The sequence below is a fragment of the Anser anser genome (genome assembly GCF_964211835.1).
Source record: "Anser anser genome assembly, chromosome: 2".
NCBI lineage: Eukaryota > Metazoa > Chordata > Aves > Anseriformes > Anatidae > Anser > Anser anser.
Genome location: NC_139721.1, coordinates 138,141,269 through 138,159,390, shown reverse-complemented (window position 1 = coordinate 138,159,390; position 18,122 = coordinate 138,141,269). Strand labels below are relative to the sequence as shown.

At 44.2% G+C, this 18,122-nt stretch overlaps 2 protein-coding genes across 2 annotated transcripts; one reads left to right on the top strand and one right to left on the bottom strand.

The window, feature by feature from the left end:
- Positions 1 to 418: 418 nt before the first annotated feature.
- GATAD1 (GATA zinc finger domain containing 1) lies at positions 419 to 4,523 on the top strand. The gene is made up of 5 exons (XM_083826931.1): positions 419 to 778; positions 865 to 990; positions 1,385 to 1,444; positions 3,326 to 3,509; positions 4,229 to 4,523. Exons 1-5 carry the CDS (start codon positions 551 to 553, stop codon positions 4,417 to 4,419), a joined length of 789 nt encoding a protein of 262 aa, XP_083683057.1. The 5' UTR covers positions 419 to 550; the 3' UTR covers positions 4,420 to 4,523.
- Positions 4,524 to 6,964: 2,441 nt separating this feature from the next.
- LOC310895487 (uncharacterized protein) lies at positions 6,965 to 16,641 on the bottom strand. The gene is made up of 11 exons (XM_083826927.1): positions 16,437 to 16,641; positions 15,921 to 16,144; positions 15,270 to 15,560; positions 13,656 to 13,722; positions 12,608 to 12,661; positions 11,462 to 11,540; positions 10,514 to 10,551; positions 10,343 to 10,430; positions 9,317 to 9,403; positions 8,683 to 8,730; positions 6,965 to 7,589 (listed from the first exon to the last, which is right to left on the bottom strand). The coding sequence occupies exons 2-11, from the start codon at positions 16,105 to 16,107 to the stop codon at positions 7,407 to 7,409; spliced, it is 1,122 nt and encodes a 373-aa protein (XP_083683053.1). The 5' UTR covers positions 16,108 to 16,144; positions 16,437 to 16,641; the 3' UTR covers positions 6,965 to 7,406.
- Positions 16,642 to 18,122: the final 1,481 nt, after the last annotated feature.

The window sequence follows — 18,122 nt, the reverse complement described above, 5'->3', positions numbered from 1 at the left end:
GGGAGGTTCAGGTTGGAAATGAGGAGACATTTCTTCTCAGAAAGAGCAGTCAGGCATTGGGATGGGTTGCCCAGGGAGGTGGTTGGGTCACCGTCCCTGGGGGTGTTTAAGGAAAGGTTGGACGTGGTGCTTAGGGACGTGGTTTAGTGGTAATATTGGTGGTAGGGGGATGGTTGGACCAGATGATCTTGAAAGTCTATTCGAAATTTAATGATTCTGTGATTCTGAGGAAAACGGCTTTCAAAACACGCACGCAGGGAGCCGCTTCCCCCGGCTCCCGCCCGGTCACGCCGAGGCCCCAACCCCGCGGCGGGGCCGTGCCGTGCCAGGCCGCCCCCCGGCGGCAGCGGGCGGGTGTCGGGGCCCGGCCGCCAGCAGAGGGCAGGCCCCGGGCCCGGTGCCCGGCTCCTGCCGCCGCCCCTCGCCTCTCCGCAGCGACATCCGCCGGCAGCGGGAAGGGGCCGGCGCCGGGCCCGGCGGTGCTGCGGCGCTCCCCGGTTCCCTTCACCAGCGCTGCGAGGGGCCGCGGGCCCCGCCGCTGGGCCGCAGGATGCCGCTGGGGCTGAAGCCCACGTGCAGCGTGTGCCGCAGCACGTCCTCCTCCATGTGGAAGAAGGGCGGCCAGGGCGAGATCCTGTGCAACAACTGCACGGCGCGCTCCGCCCCGCCGGGGCCCGCCGCCTTCGCCACCACCTCGGCCGCCGCCCAGCACAGCAACGGCGGCGGGGGGGGAGGCGGCGGGGGCGGGGGTGGTGGCGGTGGCGGCGGGGGGAAGCAGGTGAGGGCGGCCGGGAGGGGCCGCTGCGATGGGGGGGGCGGCGGCGGCCCTCGGGTGCCTTCAGCCGGCGGTGTCCCTCCCCGCAGAGCAAGCAGGAGATCCACCGGCGCTCCGCCCGGCTGAGGAACACCAAGTACAAGTCCGCGCCCGCCGCCGAGAAGAAGGTTTCCACGAAAGGCAAGGGGAGGAGGCACATTTTTAAGTTAAAAAACGTAAGGGTTGGTGCGGGGGGCCGGGGGCGGGGGGCGTGATCCGCTTCTCCCGGGCAGGACGCGGTTGGGGTTTGGTTGGGGTCGCGGGTTGGCCCCCAGCGGCCCTAAGGGCCGTCCCGTTTGGGTGGCTGCTGGAGGGGAGGCCCCTCTGTGGGCAGGAGCCGGTGGCCACGGGTGAGGGCCTTTAACCCTCGCTTCTTCCCTAAAAATTGCCAGACTTGTTTCCATTTGCAAAGTACAAACGCTCCAAAACGTCTGCAGCTGATTTCCCCTGTCTTCAAATCTTCTAAGATACCATCAGTATGTTGCCTTCTCAAAACCCACGCTGGAGTTACCTGAGGTGGCTGCTTTGTTTCAGCGCTCTTCGTCTAACGCCTGTGTGTTGTTTCCCCAGCCCATCAAGGCTCCCGAGTCCGTATCCACTATAATTACAGCCGAGTCAATCTTCTACAAGGTATGGTTTGTGCAGGTTTGTTTGCAAAAAGGGTCTTGCTGTTTCTATTTCTGGTTTCAGAAGTTACCACAAATAATGAAAGCTGTAAGGAAATAGTCACAGAACTGTGCTTTCTTGCCCAGCAGCGTGTGTAGTTTTGTGCTCTGCCACTGAGACCTGTAAGGCAGTTTACCCCAAGAGCTTACATAGCCATCATTGGCTCAGTATCTTCACCAAACAAAAAGATGCATCTGATTTCCTTAGTCATTATTGCAGTCAAGGCTTTTAAACTTTTAACTTTCACCATGCTGAGATCATGAGCATGAGCTCTGTGTGTGTGTGTGCGCGTATATGTATACATATATATATAAGATTAAGTTTGTGTGATGTTCCCTACCTCAGGCCTGTAGAATATTGCACAGAAAGGAGATGGGTGGCACTGGCCTGGCATCTGAACCGGCTCCCGCTTCAGAGCTGTGTCTGAGCAGTCTCAGACACCCAGGGAATGAGATGTGTGGACTAATCCAGTGAAAACAGAAGCTAGCTTTCTTCTCACGTTCATGCTTGAGAGGCCAAGGTGTTAGAGTTTTGAAGCTCTGAAATTTGTTTTTGTTTCCCAGTGGAACAAACAAACTGAAATGTGTTTTGCCCAAAAGAAAAGGTCAGGATAGCCAGTGGGAGCCTGCATAGCTGGAGGAAAAGTGGTGGACTGAGTTTGGTTATACTCTCAAGGGACCTGATGCTTCATGTCTTGCATCCCAGATGAATCTCTGTTTGCTGTTGACTGCTTCAGAAGAGAATTGATGTCTTTGATTGTGTAGTTCTGTTTTTGTCAGAAATTCCTTACAGTTATGTCAATAGGTTTTATTTAACCTGATATCTTTATCCTAAATATTTCTATTTTGATACTTTGTTGCATTGCTGAGAAGGAGATTGTGGTCTTTTGTTTATTTTTTGTTTATTTTAAAAAGATAGCCCTCCTGGATGATTCTTGGCAATCTCGGGTTGGATGTTAGGAAAAGGTTCTTCACTAAGAGGGCGCTTGGGCACTGCAACAGGCTCTCCAGGGAAGCGGTCACGGCACCAAGTGTGACTGAGTTCAAGAAGTGTTTGGTCAATATTCTCAGAGTTTGGTTTGGTTTTTGGGTGGTCCTGTGCGGAGCCAGGAGGTGGACTCTGATCCTTGTGGGGCCCTTCCAAGTCAGAGGTGGTCTATTCTAGTCTCGATAGTGCATTATTCTAGTCTCGATAGTGCATTGTGTTGACACCGTTATGGCATGAAGGGATGTTGCCTTTGCTGTGCAGCATCATGCACATTAAAGAGCACCATGTAAAGGTCTGGCCTTAACAGTCGCATGAGGTGTATCAATGTTTTGGGACTCCTTTGCATGCGGGTGGGTGAACTTCATATGTGGAAAGCTGCTTTCCCGGCACACCCAGGGAAATCACTGCAATTTTTGTGGAAGGTGGCATCACACTCTCCTCCTTCTGACGGAATGAGACCATGGCTGCTCAGCAGAGAGGAGGCATAGCAGTGGTGGGAAGGGGGATGTAGAGCAGCTGAGAGCTGTTTATTTGGGGACAGGTGAGGCCAGGTGGTTTCTGCAACATTTGGCAGACAGAGACCATGTGGAATTGCCTGTGTAGTCTCACAGCAATTCCGGGACTGAACTCAGACTCCTAAATGCTGTGTGATTGGGCACAAGTGGTGCTGATGAATGCTTAGGAGAGAGAGCACTGCGGCTCATGCCCCCTGTCTTTTGCACGTGGCTGAATTAAGGCTGTCTCTCGAGAGCTGGGTTAATTTGAGGCAGTGTGAGGTCTTGATACTGAAGATACTCAAGGATCAGAGTGAAGCTTCTGAAGTCAGATTTATTTGATTATCATTTGTGTGTCTTCTAGGGTGTGTACTATCAAATTGGAGATGTTATTTCAGTGGTTGATGAGCAGGATGGAAAAACATACTATGCTCAGATCCGTGGGTTTATTCAGGACCAATACTGTGAGAAGAGCGCTGCGCTAACCTGGCTCATTCCTACGCAAGCCAGCCCCAAAGACTGTTTCGACCCTGCATCCTATATCATAGGTAAGGTCTAAGTTTTCACTTTATACAACTACTTAAAAGTGTCTAGACTAATGCAGAGTTGTAATTTTGAAGTGAAATTTTAGTTTGTCATGGTCATTTGTGCAATTCTCACATTTTGACCCTAATCCTGTAAGCATTTACTCTACTTGAAAGACCTTTTTTATTTATCTTATGTATGCGAGTAGCGCTACTACAGTAAGCGGGATTATTGGATCATTTGTGCTCACAGGCACAATTAGAGTCTTGCAACTTTAAGGATCAAATTACTACTCCACAGATAGAATCGAAGTTATTACAGCACAAACTTAATATGCTAGTCCAAGCTGTTTCCTTTGAAGTGACCAGAATTAGCTGATCTTCATCTTGGATATGTGAAGTACATGGTGTGCAAGCACTGGCCTAGAGGGCATTCTGCAACTATCTGTGAAATATTAATAAATTGAGTGCAGCCCTTTTGATGGGCAGACAACAAATAGCATCCTTTTAGAATATAATAACTAACGCATTTCACTCAACTAACTGAATTCTTCAAACGGGGAAAAAAATCAAGCAAAAGTAGAGAGGCTTCTTGCTGGCAGTGTAGCCTCAGGTACTACACAGTCACTTTTTGAAATGGCACGTCCTGTAAGTGGTGTTGACTGTTGTTACATATTATGTCATTGAGAATTCTCCAATTCTGTACCTCTAAATTTTATCTTCGGAAATTATTTTTTTCCTAGGACCAGAAGAAGATCTCCCAAGGAAGATGGAATATTTGGAATTTGTTTGTCATGCACCTTCAGAATACTTCAAATCTCGATCATCTCCCTTCCCTACAGTTCCTACAAGACCAGAGAAGGGATATATATGGACTCATGTGGGACCTACTCCTGCAATCTCCATTAAAGAAACTGTTACAAATAATTTATAACTTTTTTAAAGGAATATTTTGGACCAGTTATTTTCAGTATATTCTCAGGTCTGCAAACACCGTATGAGAAGTTTAAAAAATTATAAAGTGTTCTGTTTACTTTATGGATTATGGTATTTATTTATTTTAAAATACATCTCATCTTTAGAGTGTAAGTTTTTTTTTTTCCCCATTCAGTGTGTAATTTCCATGCTCTATTCTTTAGTCATTACTGCACATTTTAGGACAAAACCAGTTTCTTACCTGCTACTTGGGTGAGCATATTAATTGACTTCTGAATGATGCCTTCACTGTTCTTACTTTCTGATTTCCCAGAAAATAAGTTACAAGACCTACTCTCAGTCATCCAGTACTTTACACACTTGTTTCATGTAATCACAGACTATCCTGAGTCAGAAGGGCCCCACAAGGCTCATCGTCCAACTCCTGGCTCCACACAGGACCACCCCAAACTAAACCATATGTCTGAGAGCATTGTCCAAACGCTTCTTGAACTCCTACAGGCTCGGTGCGGTGACCAGGGCCCTGGGGAGCCTGTCCCCATGCCCGACCACCCTCTGGGTGCAGACCCTTTCCCTAACACCCAGCCTGACCCTCCCCTGTCCCAGCTCCATGCCGTCCCCTCGGGTCCTGTCGCTGTCCCCAGAGAGCAGAGCTCAGCGCCTGCCCCTCCGCTCCCCTCGTGAGGGAGCTGCAGGCCGCCATGAGGCCTCCCCTCAGCCTTGTCATCATCCAAGTTTATTCAGTTAACTCTGCAATTTTTGGTTATTCCTTAAATAAGACAAGGGTAGATTCAAATGAACACTAGAAAATGTAAACTTGATCAGTGATGCAGAAACAATTTTCTATTGCACTAGAGAGATCCACTTTGATTTTTCTTCAGACTGAAACCTATCATCCACATGGCTGTACTCTTAACAAAGTCACCTCTTGTTCAGCTGAATCTAAAACACATGGGCCTATGTAGCTTAACAATAAGTTTAACACAAACTTTATGGGGGATGCATTTCTTGGAGAGCTGGATGCAGATTTAAAAACTGTTACTTGGATGTGCCATCCTGGTGGCCTCATGGCAGAAATATATCTTCATTTCCTGAGTAAGCTAACATTATGTATGATTTGAGTTTCACATCATTATTATTTCTGTGGTTTTTTTTTCCTATCTTTGCAATGAATTAGTAAGAAAAAAAAATCTGAATTCAAATTAAACATTTACTAAGGAAAGGGAAATGAAGACTACTTCTATATATTGATAGTCTTGAGTATGCCAATGAAAATATTTAAATAGTAGAACCAGAAAAATACCAAATACTGAAATACCAACGTCAAAATTTTCTGTACTAATCATTTTACAAACCAGTCAGCTCGAAACACTATGACGTGTGCTTAGGTAGCCTGAATTCCCTGTGGTCACTGGTTCCTGCTGCCTGTGAGGGATAGGAGACATAACTGCCCTTAAATTTAGATGTATAAATCTTTTCACATTTATTTATATATTTAAATATATGATGTTACCTTACGTTGTGATTTAATCCAGCAGGCAGCTAAGCACCCCACAGATGTTTGTTCATTCTCTCCCCACCCCACAGCGGGATGGGGGAGAGAACGGAAAAGTGCAAGAACTCATGGGTTAAATAAGGAGAGCTTAGTAAGAAAGAAAAACAATGAAAAATAACAGCAGCAAAAAGAACATACAAAACAAGTGATGCATGATGCAATTGCTCACCACCAGCCAAGCGATGCCCAGCCAGTCCCCAAGCAACAGCAGCTCCCCTGGCCAGCCCCACAGCTGTATTATTCAGCATGATGCCACCTGGTGTGGGACACCCCTTTGGCCAGCCTGGGGCAGCTGTCCTGGTTCTGTCCCCTCCCAGCTCCTGGTGCATCCCCAGCCTCCTCGCTGGCAGGACGGTGTGAGAAGCACTGCTCTGCAACAACTAAAACATCAGGGTGTTACCAGCGTTATTCTCATCCTAAATCCAGAGCAGCACCACACCAGCTACTAGCAAGACAATTAACTCTATCCCAGCTAAAACCGGGACACTACAGCACTCAGAAGCCCCAAATCAACTTTAGCATATTGTGTGAAAGTCTATAAAAGCTGCATTACAGTTGTTTTAACTTCAAGAAAAGGTTTGATTTGCAATGAAATATGTTTTGAAAGTCTCAGATACTGAACGCTTTTAATACAGTGGTACCTGTGACAACAGGAATGAGATATATTTGTTTCAGCTTGTAGCCTCTGAATAGTCAGCCTTAAGGGAATAGGCACTGAATTTAGGGGATGTTGTCAATAGCTCCAAGTTTTCCAAAACTAGCAGTATTATGCTAATACAGAGTTAAATCTCAAATTTTTATATAACTTGTTACATACATTTCAGATGTGTGCCCATGTTCAGGATGGTGCAGTAATTAATCCTAAAGTGCCCTCACTCCTGACTTTTCCTCTCCTTTCTCTCACTTTGTCTGGATTTCTGTTTTGCTGGTTTTTCAACTTACCTAGCATCAGAAAGTAAAAATAACAACTCTTAAAAGATATTCACAGTAACCATTGTGACCCCCTCAAATATTTTCCATCCTCCTTTCTCTGCAGCCCCCAAAAGCTTTTCATTTGGGTGCAATTTTGGCAATACATGCAACATAACTCATTAATTAATAAGTCTGACCCTAAGCCTTGCGGTGAGACCATCCCATGAGCAAAGCAAAATATACAGTACATTATACCACACTTAGCTGCCCACCCCCTCGTTAATACTTTTTCACACAATACCCTAAGATAATTTTTCATTTGTAGGGAGATTACTATATGAAAATACATCCTGTAACATTAAGATACTTTTTCATCTATAGGAAGTTTATTATATGGAAATCCATCCCGTAATCACCTCGCCAGAACGCCTGAATGAGCTGTCACGCACCTTCCTTTGGGTAACACAGGACTTGCGCTGAAACTGAAGTTTGCCAAAATACTCGGCTTTGTTGTGCATTCAACCAACTAATAGCAAAGTGAAGAAGAAGATCATAGCAATAGATATGACAAGTCTTTGTGCTGCCTCAGCATAGTCCATGGAGCGTTGCATTTTTGTTGGTTGACTTTCAAGCTTTGACTTTTTGACTTTTTTGTTGGTTGTCCGTTGACTTTCAAGCTCAGCTACTGTCCTCGTCAGATCCTTGTTAGAAAAGGGAAGAAAACAATGCTTACAATCGGTTTTGCTTTTGGGAATTTCTACAAATTACACCAAATGAAAAGTACTTCCTTGCCATCTGCCTTATTTGGCAAGAAATTTCTGTATAAAGGGACAATATGCAGAACTGTCAGTGTCTGATTTAGAGTATGAAGTTTGTTTCAGAGAATGACTGAAATTCCCAATTAATGATGAAGAGGTCCTAAACCTTCTCCAGCAGGGACAACAGTTGGTTGTCGAACCCTCAGGACTGCAAAATTATTTTTAGACAATGACCACTCAGAACCCAAGGTGGAGAAAGAGTCTCAGGAGTAAAAGAAGATGTTACTGGGGGAGAATCCAAACAAACTCGGAGAGGAAACCTGAGCATAGCAAGGGCAGCAGCAAGTTTGCAAGAAAGTTGTGTTTCCTTCTCATGTCTGAAGGATGAGTCTTTTTCTTGCCTCAGTTTCACTCAGGTTCCCTGGTTTCTGGGCTTTTCCCATGCAGCTCCTTGCCCATGAGTGACAAGGATGCTATAATGAACTTCCAGCCCACGGAGGTGTCTGTGAAGCTGGAGGGCAAACCACGCCACACCACTCCTCTCATTGGAGGCCAGGGGTGCTCTAAAACTGCAGTCTGTCTGGAGACCCCTTGGTTTTCTCAAATACTCACACGTACAGAGGACGCACACCCTCCTCTCACCACAGCCAAGAAACAGACCACATCACCAGCCCTTGTATATAGAAAAGCTTTTTGCCATTTTACTGCCATCAGAGAGATGCAAGTAGTTTGGAAATCTCTTGTGTGCTTTAGCAGCAAAACAAAATATTTCCAGATTTTGACAAGTAAGAAGTGCAGCTTGTGCAAATTTGTTGGAGAAGGGGTTTGTCTTTCTATAGAATAGGCCTAAAAAGCAGCCAGTTTTGCAAATATGCAGGTCTCAGCACCTCCTCACATCACATAGCAGGGCACACAGAGAGGGGATGGGCTGCAGGGTTAGGAAACCTTGCTCTGGACATGAAGTTTTTGCTTAAGCAGAAGAAAAGAGTTTGTAGTGAGATAATGATTTACTTGTGGGTCTTATAAATTTACTTACAGTAGCAAAGAGCAGCATTCCAAATAGAGCGTATATAGCCTGGAACACCTGTAAGGAAGAGTAAAGACCTGTGAGCATTGCCTCTATGAAGTGAAAGCCAGAAACCTGTAAAAGTGACATCCCTTACTGCTTTTGAACCCACAGCAGCACGGAATCTAAAACAGACCACACAATAAAAACAAAACAATAAGTGATGTAGCAGTTAACCTGAAACAGATGTAAATCCACTTCTGTTATTTACATAACTGTGATCCATAATTGTTTGGTTTGGGAAGAAACAAAACTCATCAGTTTATTTTATTGGATAATCCACAGGCACTTTAGTACCTTTTTAGCCAGCTGCTCTTGCCATTCATTATGGAATAAAACAGGAAAAAAATCACATCATAGATATATATAAAAAAAAAACCTACTCATCAGCTGATAAAACATTAAACTTGCCTTCTAAATATTTTTTTGCCAGACTTACCCTAATACAGAAAAGGAGCTCTGCATTGAAACAGTTTTATATTATTTGCTGCAATGTAAAGCTACTGATACTACCCTAGCCAGACAGGGTGATTACAGGTACTGCACAATATGGGCTAACCCATGCCCGTATATCCAGCAAGTGCACATCCAGTAAACTACTTACGTATGAATTTCTAAGGACACAAACGATTGCCCCAGCAGTGCCCAGGGTGCTTGTAGTGGTTGATATGGCCATGTTTGTCAGGGGTTTCTGAGGACACCAAGCACAGTAAAACTGTCTTTAGTTGCAATTAATCAACACATTTTTGAACCAAAAAAAAACCAAAAAACAAATATTACATATTTTTCAAGGAGGGTGACTAATAAACTAACACCAGTGGCATGCATAAAGACAAATCCTGAGATTACTGCAGCTGACTTAAGCTTTTGCTCCCTTTTCTGGTCTGTTAGTAAACTAAATAATTCTACAAAATGGATTTAATTTATTTCTAATTCTGTTTCTGTTAACCTCTTAAGCTGACTTCCAGCTCCTACTGCCTTCCTATTGATAATGATCAGCATTTCTGAGAGAGGCTCTAAGGAACAGATAAATGGTGATACGTTCATGGGTAAAAGCTATTTTGAAATAACATACATTCCATGTTTAAATTTTGAATTCTCTTGCCTTTACAGTAGGGAACCTGTAGACTGAAGAATGAGGATGGGACAGAGAGAGCAGGATTGGTGCTATTAGTGCCACAGTTTTCAGCACAGACTGCTCCGCTTTCTTTCTTTTTTACTTTCATAGAATCACAGAACCATTAAGGTAGGAAAAGCCCTCCAAGACCATCTGGTCCGACCATCCCCCTACCACCAGTGTCACCCACTAAACCATGTCCCTAAGCACCACGTCCAAGCTTTCCACGTCCAACACCCCCAGGGACGGTGACTCCACCACCTCCCTGGGCAACCCGTCCCAATGCCTGACTGCTCTTTCTGAGAAGAAATGTCTCCTCATTTCCAACCTGAACCTTCCCTGGCGCAACTTGAGGCCATTCCCTCTTGTCCTATTGCTATGCTCTTTTTTGAATTGCAAACAAAACTTTTAGGAATTGAGTGACTCAAAAAAGCCAAAACAGATCTAAATTGTCATTATTTTAATGACCCTTTTATATTATTTGTTGTTACCTAATCCATTAAAAGTACTTACATTTGTCTTCAGAGCAAATAAAAACAGTAACAGGGTTGCAAATGCAGTCATTCCTCCAACTTGCATTATAGTTACTGTTTCATAGAAACTAAGACAAAAGAAGCAATCTGTTACCTCAAAATGCCCAAGTAGAACGTACGATAGTGAAAGAAAAATGCTTAAAGGACTTACTTTGAAATTATTCCAATTATTACACTTCCAGTTACTGTCTAAAAAGATAAAAAGGAGATTTTTTTTTTAAGAGAAAGAGAACAACCCCACTTAGTAAATACTAAATATTTTTATTTTAGTTTTTGATTAAAGTGCAAAGTGCTAAAACTAACCTAAATGGTCAGGATTCTGATGGTAAGGTCCCTAAGAAGGCTGGATCCTCAGGCAATGCCTGTTATTAAGGTATTATAACTGTATGTCTGAGTGTTGGAACAGTGGCACTGTCCTGATTTTCTGTGTTCAGGACACCAACCAGCAGCACAGAAAGAGGGGCTCATTCCCCAGTCAGTTTCTTATAGACGTAGCTGAGAGGATGGGACCTCTGAGAGCCACGTCACTCTCCGAGAATTTCTCGTATTAGGAAAATGAAGGACAAAAGGAAGACCTGCAAAACTGGCTCAGAGAAGACTTATTCACTCATTATTCTCTCCCTTGTACTTTGTACATCCATGACAAAATTTAGTTAAGTTTCATTCTTGTTTCAGTGAATGGATACACTACTGCTGAATTTACAGACCTGTGATAAGCTGCAGGGCTTTGTGACCAGCCAACAGACATATCTGTAAGCAATTTTAGTTCTAAAGATCTAGCCAAGTGCTAAAATACACCATATATATATATATATATATATATAGAATACACTGAGTAATGCATGGAACATCTAGAGTATGCCCTTGGTGCAGTTCCACCTGCCTTCAGGAAGAAAATAATCTTTTTCCCAATTGTTTGAAATGAGTATTGTTCAGAACAATTGCCTTGCAGAATGGGAAAAAAATTCCATGATGGAAATTATGCAGACATTTTAACTATTTTTTTTTTTCCCTGAGGAGAATTTTCACTTCCATGTCTGATTATGAGAAATAAAAGAACTTGAAAAGGAAAAATCATGGACTTCAGCAATATACTTACCACTGTCCAAGTGCAAAAGGCATTTTTTGAAATAATTAGGCTGACAACTGAACTCAGGATAACAGTAGCAATAGACATCCTGGATAAAAATAAATAAATAAATAAATAAAAGCAGCAAAGAACACATTTTTAGTGACTGATAGTTCAAATAAGCACAAGCACAAGTAACAGCTTTAATTACAGAAAGCAAAACATTTGGATTTCATACGTAGTAATTCATCCACTAAATATTCAGTTGTTTCTTCGATATATTTTTATATTATTGAAATGAAGTCTTAGTTATGGAAGCCATACTGACTGAAATGGAGAAATGACTCATTACTTATATACTTGCAATTCAAGTAAATAAACAAACACTCAGGTATTTGTCATATATCTGTAGGCACATCAGAAAAATACTGTGGGTGCATCTTTAACAATTATTTACCCCTAACTTGCCCAAGTGATTACCATTGAAGATTTTTATTAGAAGGCTGCATCAGGGGAAACACAAGGGCCATGCTTTTGCAAAAGAGGATTTGATGTACGTCCATGAGCTTTTTGATAAGCAGTACATCAGCATAACCAGTGGCTTTATGTTATTCTGCTTTTTGTGTCTCTCTACACACCTGAGTGCAACGAGCAGAGCTCACCCATTGCAGACACCCATGGTTGGACATGACCTGAGCCCATTACAGTGTAAAAGCCAGACGTGAGCCCCAGTTCATGGATCCTGCCTCAGAAAGAGCACCCCCGCTTTTCCCTCCCCACCCGACAGCCCCCAGGCAGCTGTGAGGTTTTCTTCCTCTTCCACTCAGCACCTGGCCAAGCGCAGCCGTGGGAGCTGCCTGGCTGCGCGGGGCCCAGAGCTCGCAGAGAAGCTACAGCAGCCGGCTGTTTTCGGCACACAGCGCTAGGTAGATATCTATTTACAATCCACATTGCACTTCCAGCCTTCAGTGAAGAAAAAAGTTTGTGGAAGATGTGAAGAGGAAGTGTTAAGAAATGAGATTCATTTCCTCCTCATACCTTAACGCTACCAACAAAGAGAGCCAAATGCTGCAGGAAGAGAAGCAGCAGGATACCGGGGGGTACTGATGATAATCTCTCAGAGTTCATAGTGTTTACCTGAACCAGCAGCTCGGTGCCTCATTTCTGGGTACTTACATAAGTACGAGGGAAAGCCAGTAGTAATTCCCCAGCTGATGCCGTAGCCTCGTCCTGGGCAAAGACAAAGCAGTAGTTACAGCATCCTACAAGGCCTCAAAATGTGCATTTCAGCATGTCCATGGAGCACTACCGATTGTCAGAGTGTCAATGGATAAGTACAGCCCTGTCATTTATGCTTAGTGCTGCTTCCTTCACCCTGCTTTGCATGCTCCTCAGACCAAGGTCTCCACATCCACAATTCTTGGACAGCTCGGAGCGAGGAATTTAAATGGCAAAGGTGGTTGATGAGCAGTAACAGACAAATAACGGCAATAAGCAGTAACAGATTCAGAAGTCTGTGCCTGTGATCATCTCTGGTGCTGTCTGGAGGCGATGCGCTGAAGATGAGAATGTTTATGCAGACAGAGTGATCCTCCCTTCCCTTCACATTGAAAACGCCCCTTTAATAGACGTGGTGGATAGTCTTGTTTCCCCTGTGTTGCTACATTCTCTGCTTATATGCCACCTTCACCAGTAAATACACTAGTTCTGTGACAGTTCATGTTACAGAAGCCTGCAAAAAAACACCAGGGACTTCCCCAGGAGCTGCTTACCTGCTACACAGGAGGTGAGGTAGTCACTGCAACAGCCTGTATTGCTCAATTCATGCAAATCAGGCTGACTGCAATTGCATTTGGGGTGTAAAGCAGCCCCTCTTATTTTCCTTTTTTAACTACTTAGCTTAATCTGCCAAAGACTTGGACGACTTCTGGATTTCCATCTTTTAACTGCAAAAAAAAGGAGTCAATCCAAGCCCACGTTCCTGTGAGAAGTGAGCTGGGAGGAGGCCGAGGGATCACCAAACTGCTCAAATGCACAAATTACATAATGCTGTAACTCGCTGTGACACAGCTGTCATGAAGCTCTCATTACCTGTTATTTCCCTTATGAGCACCCAAGCAGCAGCTGTTGTCTGGCCCCCAGACAGCCAAGAGCTTAGCTTAACCATGACACATGCTGCCAAGAGATGCTGGTGCGTGAGGGATTGAACAGCTCCCGGACTTACCAGCACAGAACTCCCACAGTTACAAGGAGACAAACTGCTGCAAGCCAGTAGACTTTCTTGCTGAAATCTAGAGAGACAAGGTAGACAATGTCATTTCAGTATTTCATCAATGCAATAAAAGTCATGAGTAAAACAACCATGCTATGCCAAGAATGCATGGAGAAAGAGTGAAATGTTTCTGCCTTTCTTTTTTTTTGTTGTTGTGATTTCCCCATGAAAAAGCCATCAGGCACCCTGGGGGAGATGCCAAGGGGCAGGACCTCTGGGTGGGTATTCCTCCCCACAGGTGTACAAGCAACACAGAGAGCTGTGGCTGTAAGGCACACGTCCCATTTCAGTATGTCCCTAACAAGGCTGATGATTCGCCAGCAACTTTAGAATGGTGCTATAGGCCCTTTATTTACTTTCATTATATGCTCAGTGCTGACTAGTCACTCAGAAATTGGCAGCTTGGGCTAATACTGAACGGTGGCTGGTTACCCCTATTGCTGCTGAACACGAGCTACCTTGCCATGGTTCATGGCAGTCCCATGCTATCAAAACATCGATGCACACATAGATCAGGAGCTGGGCCCAGCACTTTAGAAACAGCCTCAGGTATCCATTCCTAATCTTGCTTGGAGTTAATGCAGACTTTGGTCTTAAACTTTACAAGGCATATTCTACACAGAATAAAGATCGCATTTATTGCGGTTGCTGATATCTTGTATATACTGATTAACAAAGTCCTTCCTCATCTTACAGTAGAGAGAACAAAAATATGTGTATCTGTAGTTCTGTAGTTTTACCTGCTCTCCACAGGTATTGGATTAGAAAGATTATACAACCAAATTACGGTTTTAATCAATTATCACACAAATGGAATTGGTACATCTCTTAGCTACCAGAGTTTCTCTCTCCAAACTTATGGCAGTAACTCAAACAGGACATCTATTTGACTCCTCATGGGGGAGATGTTACAGGATTTCTGAACGCAAACCCATTTCACAAACATATTTCTGTGCTTTTGTCCTGAGTAAGACCCATGGTCTAATAATCCACATGTGAAAATAAGTGATACTGAGTTTATGAGTTATATTTTCTTCAGTGCCCTTAAATGTGAGGCATTCATTTTCATAGGCAGGGGTGTGCAAATCCAAGCTAAAGTAGAGTGGTACAAGAGGGTTGGATTTAAAGATCTTAGGAAACTTTAGGTGAGAAGCACAGCCCAAGGATATGTCTGGAATATACTCATACTATAATGATAAGGGGGAAGGGGCTAGTCCAGCTGAAACATTAACTAGCAGTGATTTAACATTAACCAGCAATGATTCGCTGTTTGGTGTATGCCTCCCCTTCCACCAAAGGCTAAGCAAAAAAGACTAAAAGTGCACATGCTGACTGCGTGGCACTGACCACAGCTCTGCCAGCAGGAGCCCAAGCAGCGCATGTGGAAGGTGTCTCACCTACAGACAAACGCTTCTAGGAACGATGGACGTGACGTGCCAAAAAATACTTCTGCAATTATACCACTAATAGTTCTTTGTGCATGCTCAGCACAGAATCAAGCAACTCTTGACAACAGAATTTTGTACTTGGCAATTCCCTCTGTCTTGCCCAGGCAGAGGCACTTACCTTTGGCGAGATGACACAAATCTGTTGGTTCAGCCCGTCTAGCTGGAGATTTTGATGTTGGTCTGTCTCCAGAACGCACACTAAAGTCTATGCTTTGGGACTGTATGGTACCTCTGCTTGCTGCTTGTCTCCCCTGTTCTTGCACTAGGCTTGTGGCATCGGTGAGGTTACGGTTCTCTGGTGACACTGGTCTGCAATATTCAGTGTGTTCATCGATGAAAATAACTTCTTTGCAAGTAAAACGTCCATTTGATTCATGTTTCCTGGTGATCTCCTTAGATACCTGGATGTCTGTTAAAAGAAAGATAAAAGTATTATGAACCCAGCTGTGGACAGAGAGTCTGTTTTTATATGAAAACTACAAAATTTTGCAATGCTGAGCGCTGGCCCACTCTCTGCATAGTGTCTTCTACAGTTGATGATCCCTTTCTTTCTACTAAGATCACACTTTGATAAAATCATGCTTTAAGGCAACTTGTGGCAATGGATCTGAAGTATGTCGGCAGGATTTGGGAACCTCTATCTTCCATCTTCCAAGCCGAGATTTCCGCATGCCACTACGAATTAAAGCAAAAATACCCTTTCCTGTTAGTCATAGAATTTTTATTTCCAAAATTATGAGACTCTGCATACTAAGCATTTTCCACCTACCTCTAATCACGAAGCCAAAACGAGGCAGAGGGAAATAGTTGGTGTTCTGCTTTGCACATAAACATCTCTTTTTTGCATCAAGATGATGTGAGTAGTACGTCAGGAGGTCTTCATTATTTCGTTTCTTAGGGGCTTGCTCCATCCAGCCAGTTCTCCTTGACTCATGCCTTCCATCCCAACTATCCATTGTCTGTGCTGGGTTGTTTTTCCCCTCTATTTCCCACCTTCCAAAATATGACAAAACAATTTGTGGGTATTAACTTCAAAATGACAATCAGCTGCAGACAGCATAGCGAATGGGGCAAAGGGAAAGCTTTGCCAGCCTGTCTCAAAGACAAGTCCTTTAGCTTGGAGACCTGGGTGATCTCCGTGCACCTCTCCCTTCTGCACTGGATGTACGAGCTAGCTGTGATGTCTGACTGCACACAGTAGTCGTGGTATACGTGTTTAAGAATTAAATACACATTCAGTAGGACATCAGCAGAAGCAGTAAGCAAAACGTCTTGAAAAACTTACCTTTATTAATGTCTTGCTAACAGCCAAGGGTGGGGTGGCAGTGCGGTGTCTGCAGCAAGGCAAGCAGCCTTCCACGATGCCGAGTCCAACACCTCCTGTTTCACACTTGCTGCCTTCTTAGATCTTTGTTCCTAGACTTTGTTTCTAAGCTGCTAAGTAAGGGATTGCTGCTAGGTAAGCCCTGAGGTTTTCTGCCCTTCTCTTCTCTACGATCACTGACTCTGATGAAACCGATCGCACACTGTGGAGGAAATGGAAATACGCAGGTACATAGACAGAAACAAAACCAAAAGCAACTGCTTCTTGCCTACCTGCAAAGTTTGCAGATCCCAGCTGTGACTTGTTCACTCCCTTGCTGAGGTAAGCAGAAATGGTATGTTGAAAATTAACGTATCCATATCAGGCTCTTGCTAGTGACAAGTGCCATGGGATAATTACGGGAATTTATATTGTGATGTCCTTCCTCTGTAGGTTGTAAAGTCAAGCTTAGTCCATTTGCAATGACCTATGGCTCACCTTGAATAAGTGGAGACCTTGATATGAGGACGTGGGAAGGTCACTTCAGTATTTAGTGAAGAACATTTCTGTCTGATCAAGGGCTGGTTCGGAAATTCCTTGCAATACTTTGATGCAGAAGCAACAATGCAGTGTCTTGTGTTCTTCTAGAAAATAGTGTAACAAAGGCCAGCGTGACACTGGGGGGGATTCTGGCTCCATCCTCTCTGCAGCCACCTTTGCAGTATTTATGCATTTAGGAGTTCCCACCACCCCAGCACCCCTCCTCTTCTCCAGGCTGAATGGTTCTCTGGGTTTCCCAGTACAAGGAGACACGGGCCTACTGGAATAATTCCAGCAGGGGGCCGCAGGGATGCCAAAGGGGCAGGAGCATCTGCCATAGGAGGAAAGGCCACGGGCTGGGGCTCTTCAGCCTGCCTGGAGAAGACAAGGTTTGGGGGGCTAACACCACTCTCTGTAAATACCCAACAAGAGGGCATAGGGAAGACGGAGCCAGGCTCTTCTAAGGGTATCCAGTGCCAAGAGGCAACGGGCAGAAAAGGAGACAAGAAAACTCTCTGTAGACATAAGAAAAACCCTGTTTACTCTCAGGGTGATCACACACTGGGAAAGGCTGCTCAGGGAGGCTGCGAAGCCTTCGTCCTAGGAGATATTCAGAACCCAAGTGGACACAGTCCTGGTCATCCTGCTGGAGGCTGACCCTGCTCCATGCAGGGGTTCTGGACCGGACGGTGCCCAGAGGCGCCTTCCAACCTCCGCTATTTTATGATTCTATAAACTTTATTGCTGATTATTTACCTTGATGTTCTCAGCATGAACAGTGTAAGCTTGTCAAGCTTAAATGCCATGAAGAAGAGGACAAAGGCCATATTACTATCAAGAGCACAACTATCACGTTCACTTGGGATCCTCCCGCTCACACTCCAATGAAGCAGTGTCTTAATTCTGCAGTTCCTGATTTTGCCCACCAAACCTAAATCATGCAGCAAACTGTGAAATAATTCTGCAAATTATTCAATGAAATACAGAAAGAAAGAAAATGAAATGAAAGTGAAAGAAAGTGAAAAAGAAGAAGAAAAAATAATTTCCCTTTGACTCTGTCAAATGAGCATATGTTACAGATCAACAAGGTTTTATTGCATTTAATGTATGAAAATATGGTTGAAGAGG

What these genes read in the sequence shown, in the direction of transcription:
- GATAD1 (XM_083826931.1), top strand. Translation starts at nt 551, where the DNA reads ATGCCGCTGGGGCTGAAGCCCACGTGCAGCGTGTGCCGCAGCACGTCC. An exon ending in GTGGCGGCGGGGGGAAGCAG is followed by an intron (nt 779 to 864) that starts GTGAGGGCGGCC and finishes CCCTCCCCGCAG; the next exon opens with AGCAAGCAGGAGATCCACCG. An exon ending in CCCTGCATCCTATATCATAG is followed by an intron (nt 3,510 to 4,228) that starts GTAAGGTCTAAG and finishes TTTTTTTCCTAG; the next exon opens with GACCAGAAGAAGATCTCCCA.
- LOC310895487 (XM_083826927.1), bottom strand. Translation starts at nt 16,107, where the DNA reads ATGGATAGTTGGGATGGAAGGCATGAGTCAAGGAGAACTGGCTGGATG. An exon ending in TTTGTGTCATCTCGCCAAAG is followed by an intron (nt 13,723 to 15,269) that starts GTAAGTGCCTCT and finishes TTGTCTCTCTAG; the next exon opens with ATTTCAGCAAGAAAGTCTAC. An exon ending in TGGCTTTCCCTCGTACTTAT is followed by an intron (nt 11,541 to 12,607) that starts GTAAGTACCCAG and finishes ATTTTTATCCAG; the next exon opens with GATGTCTATTGCTACTGTTA.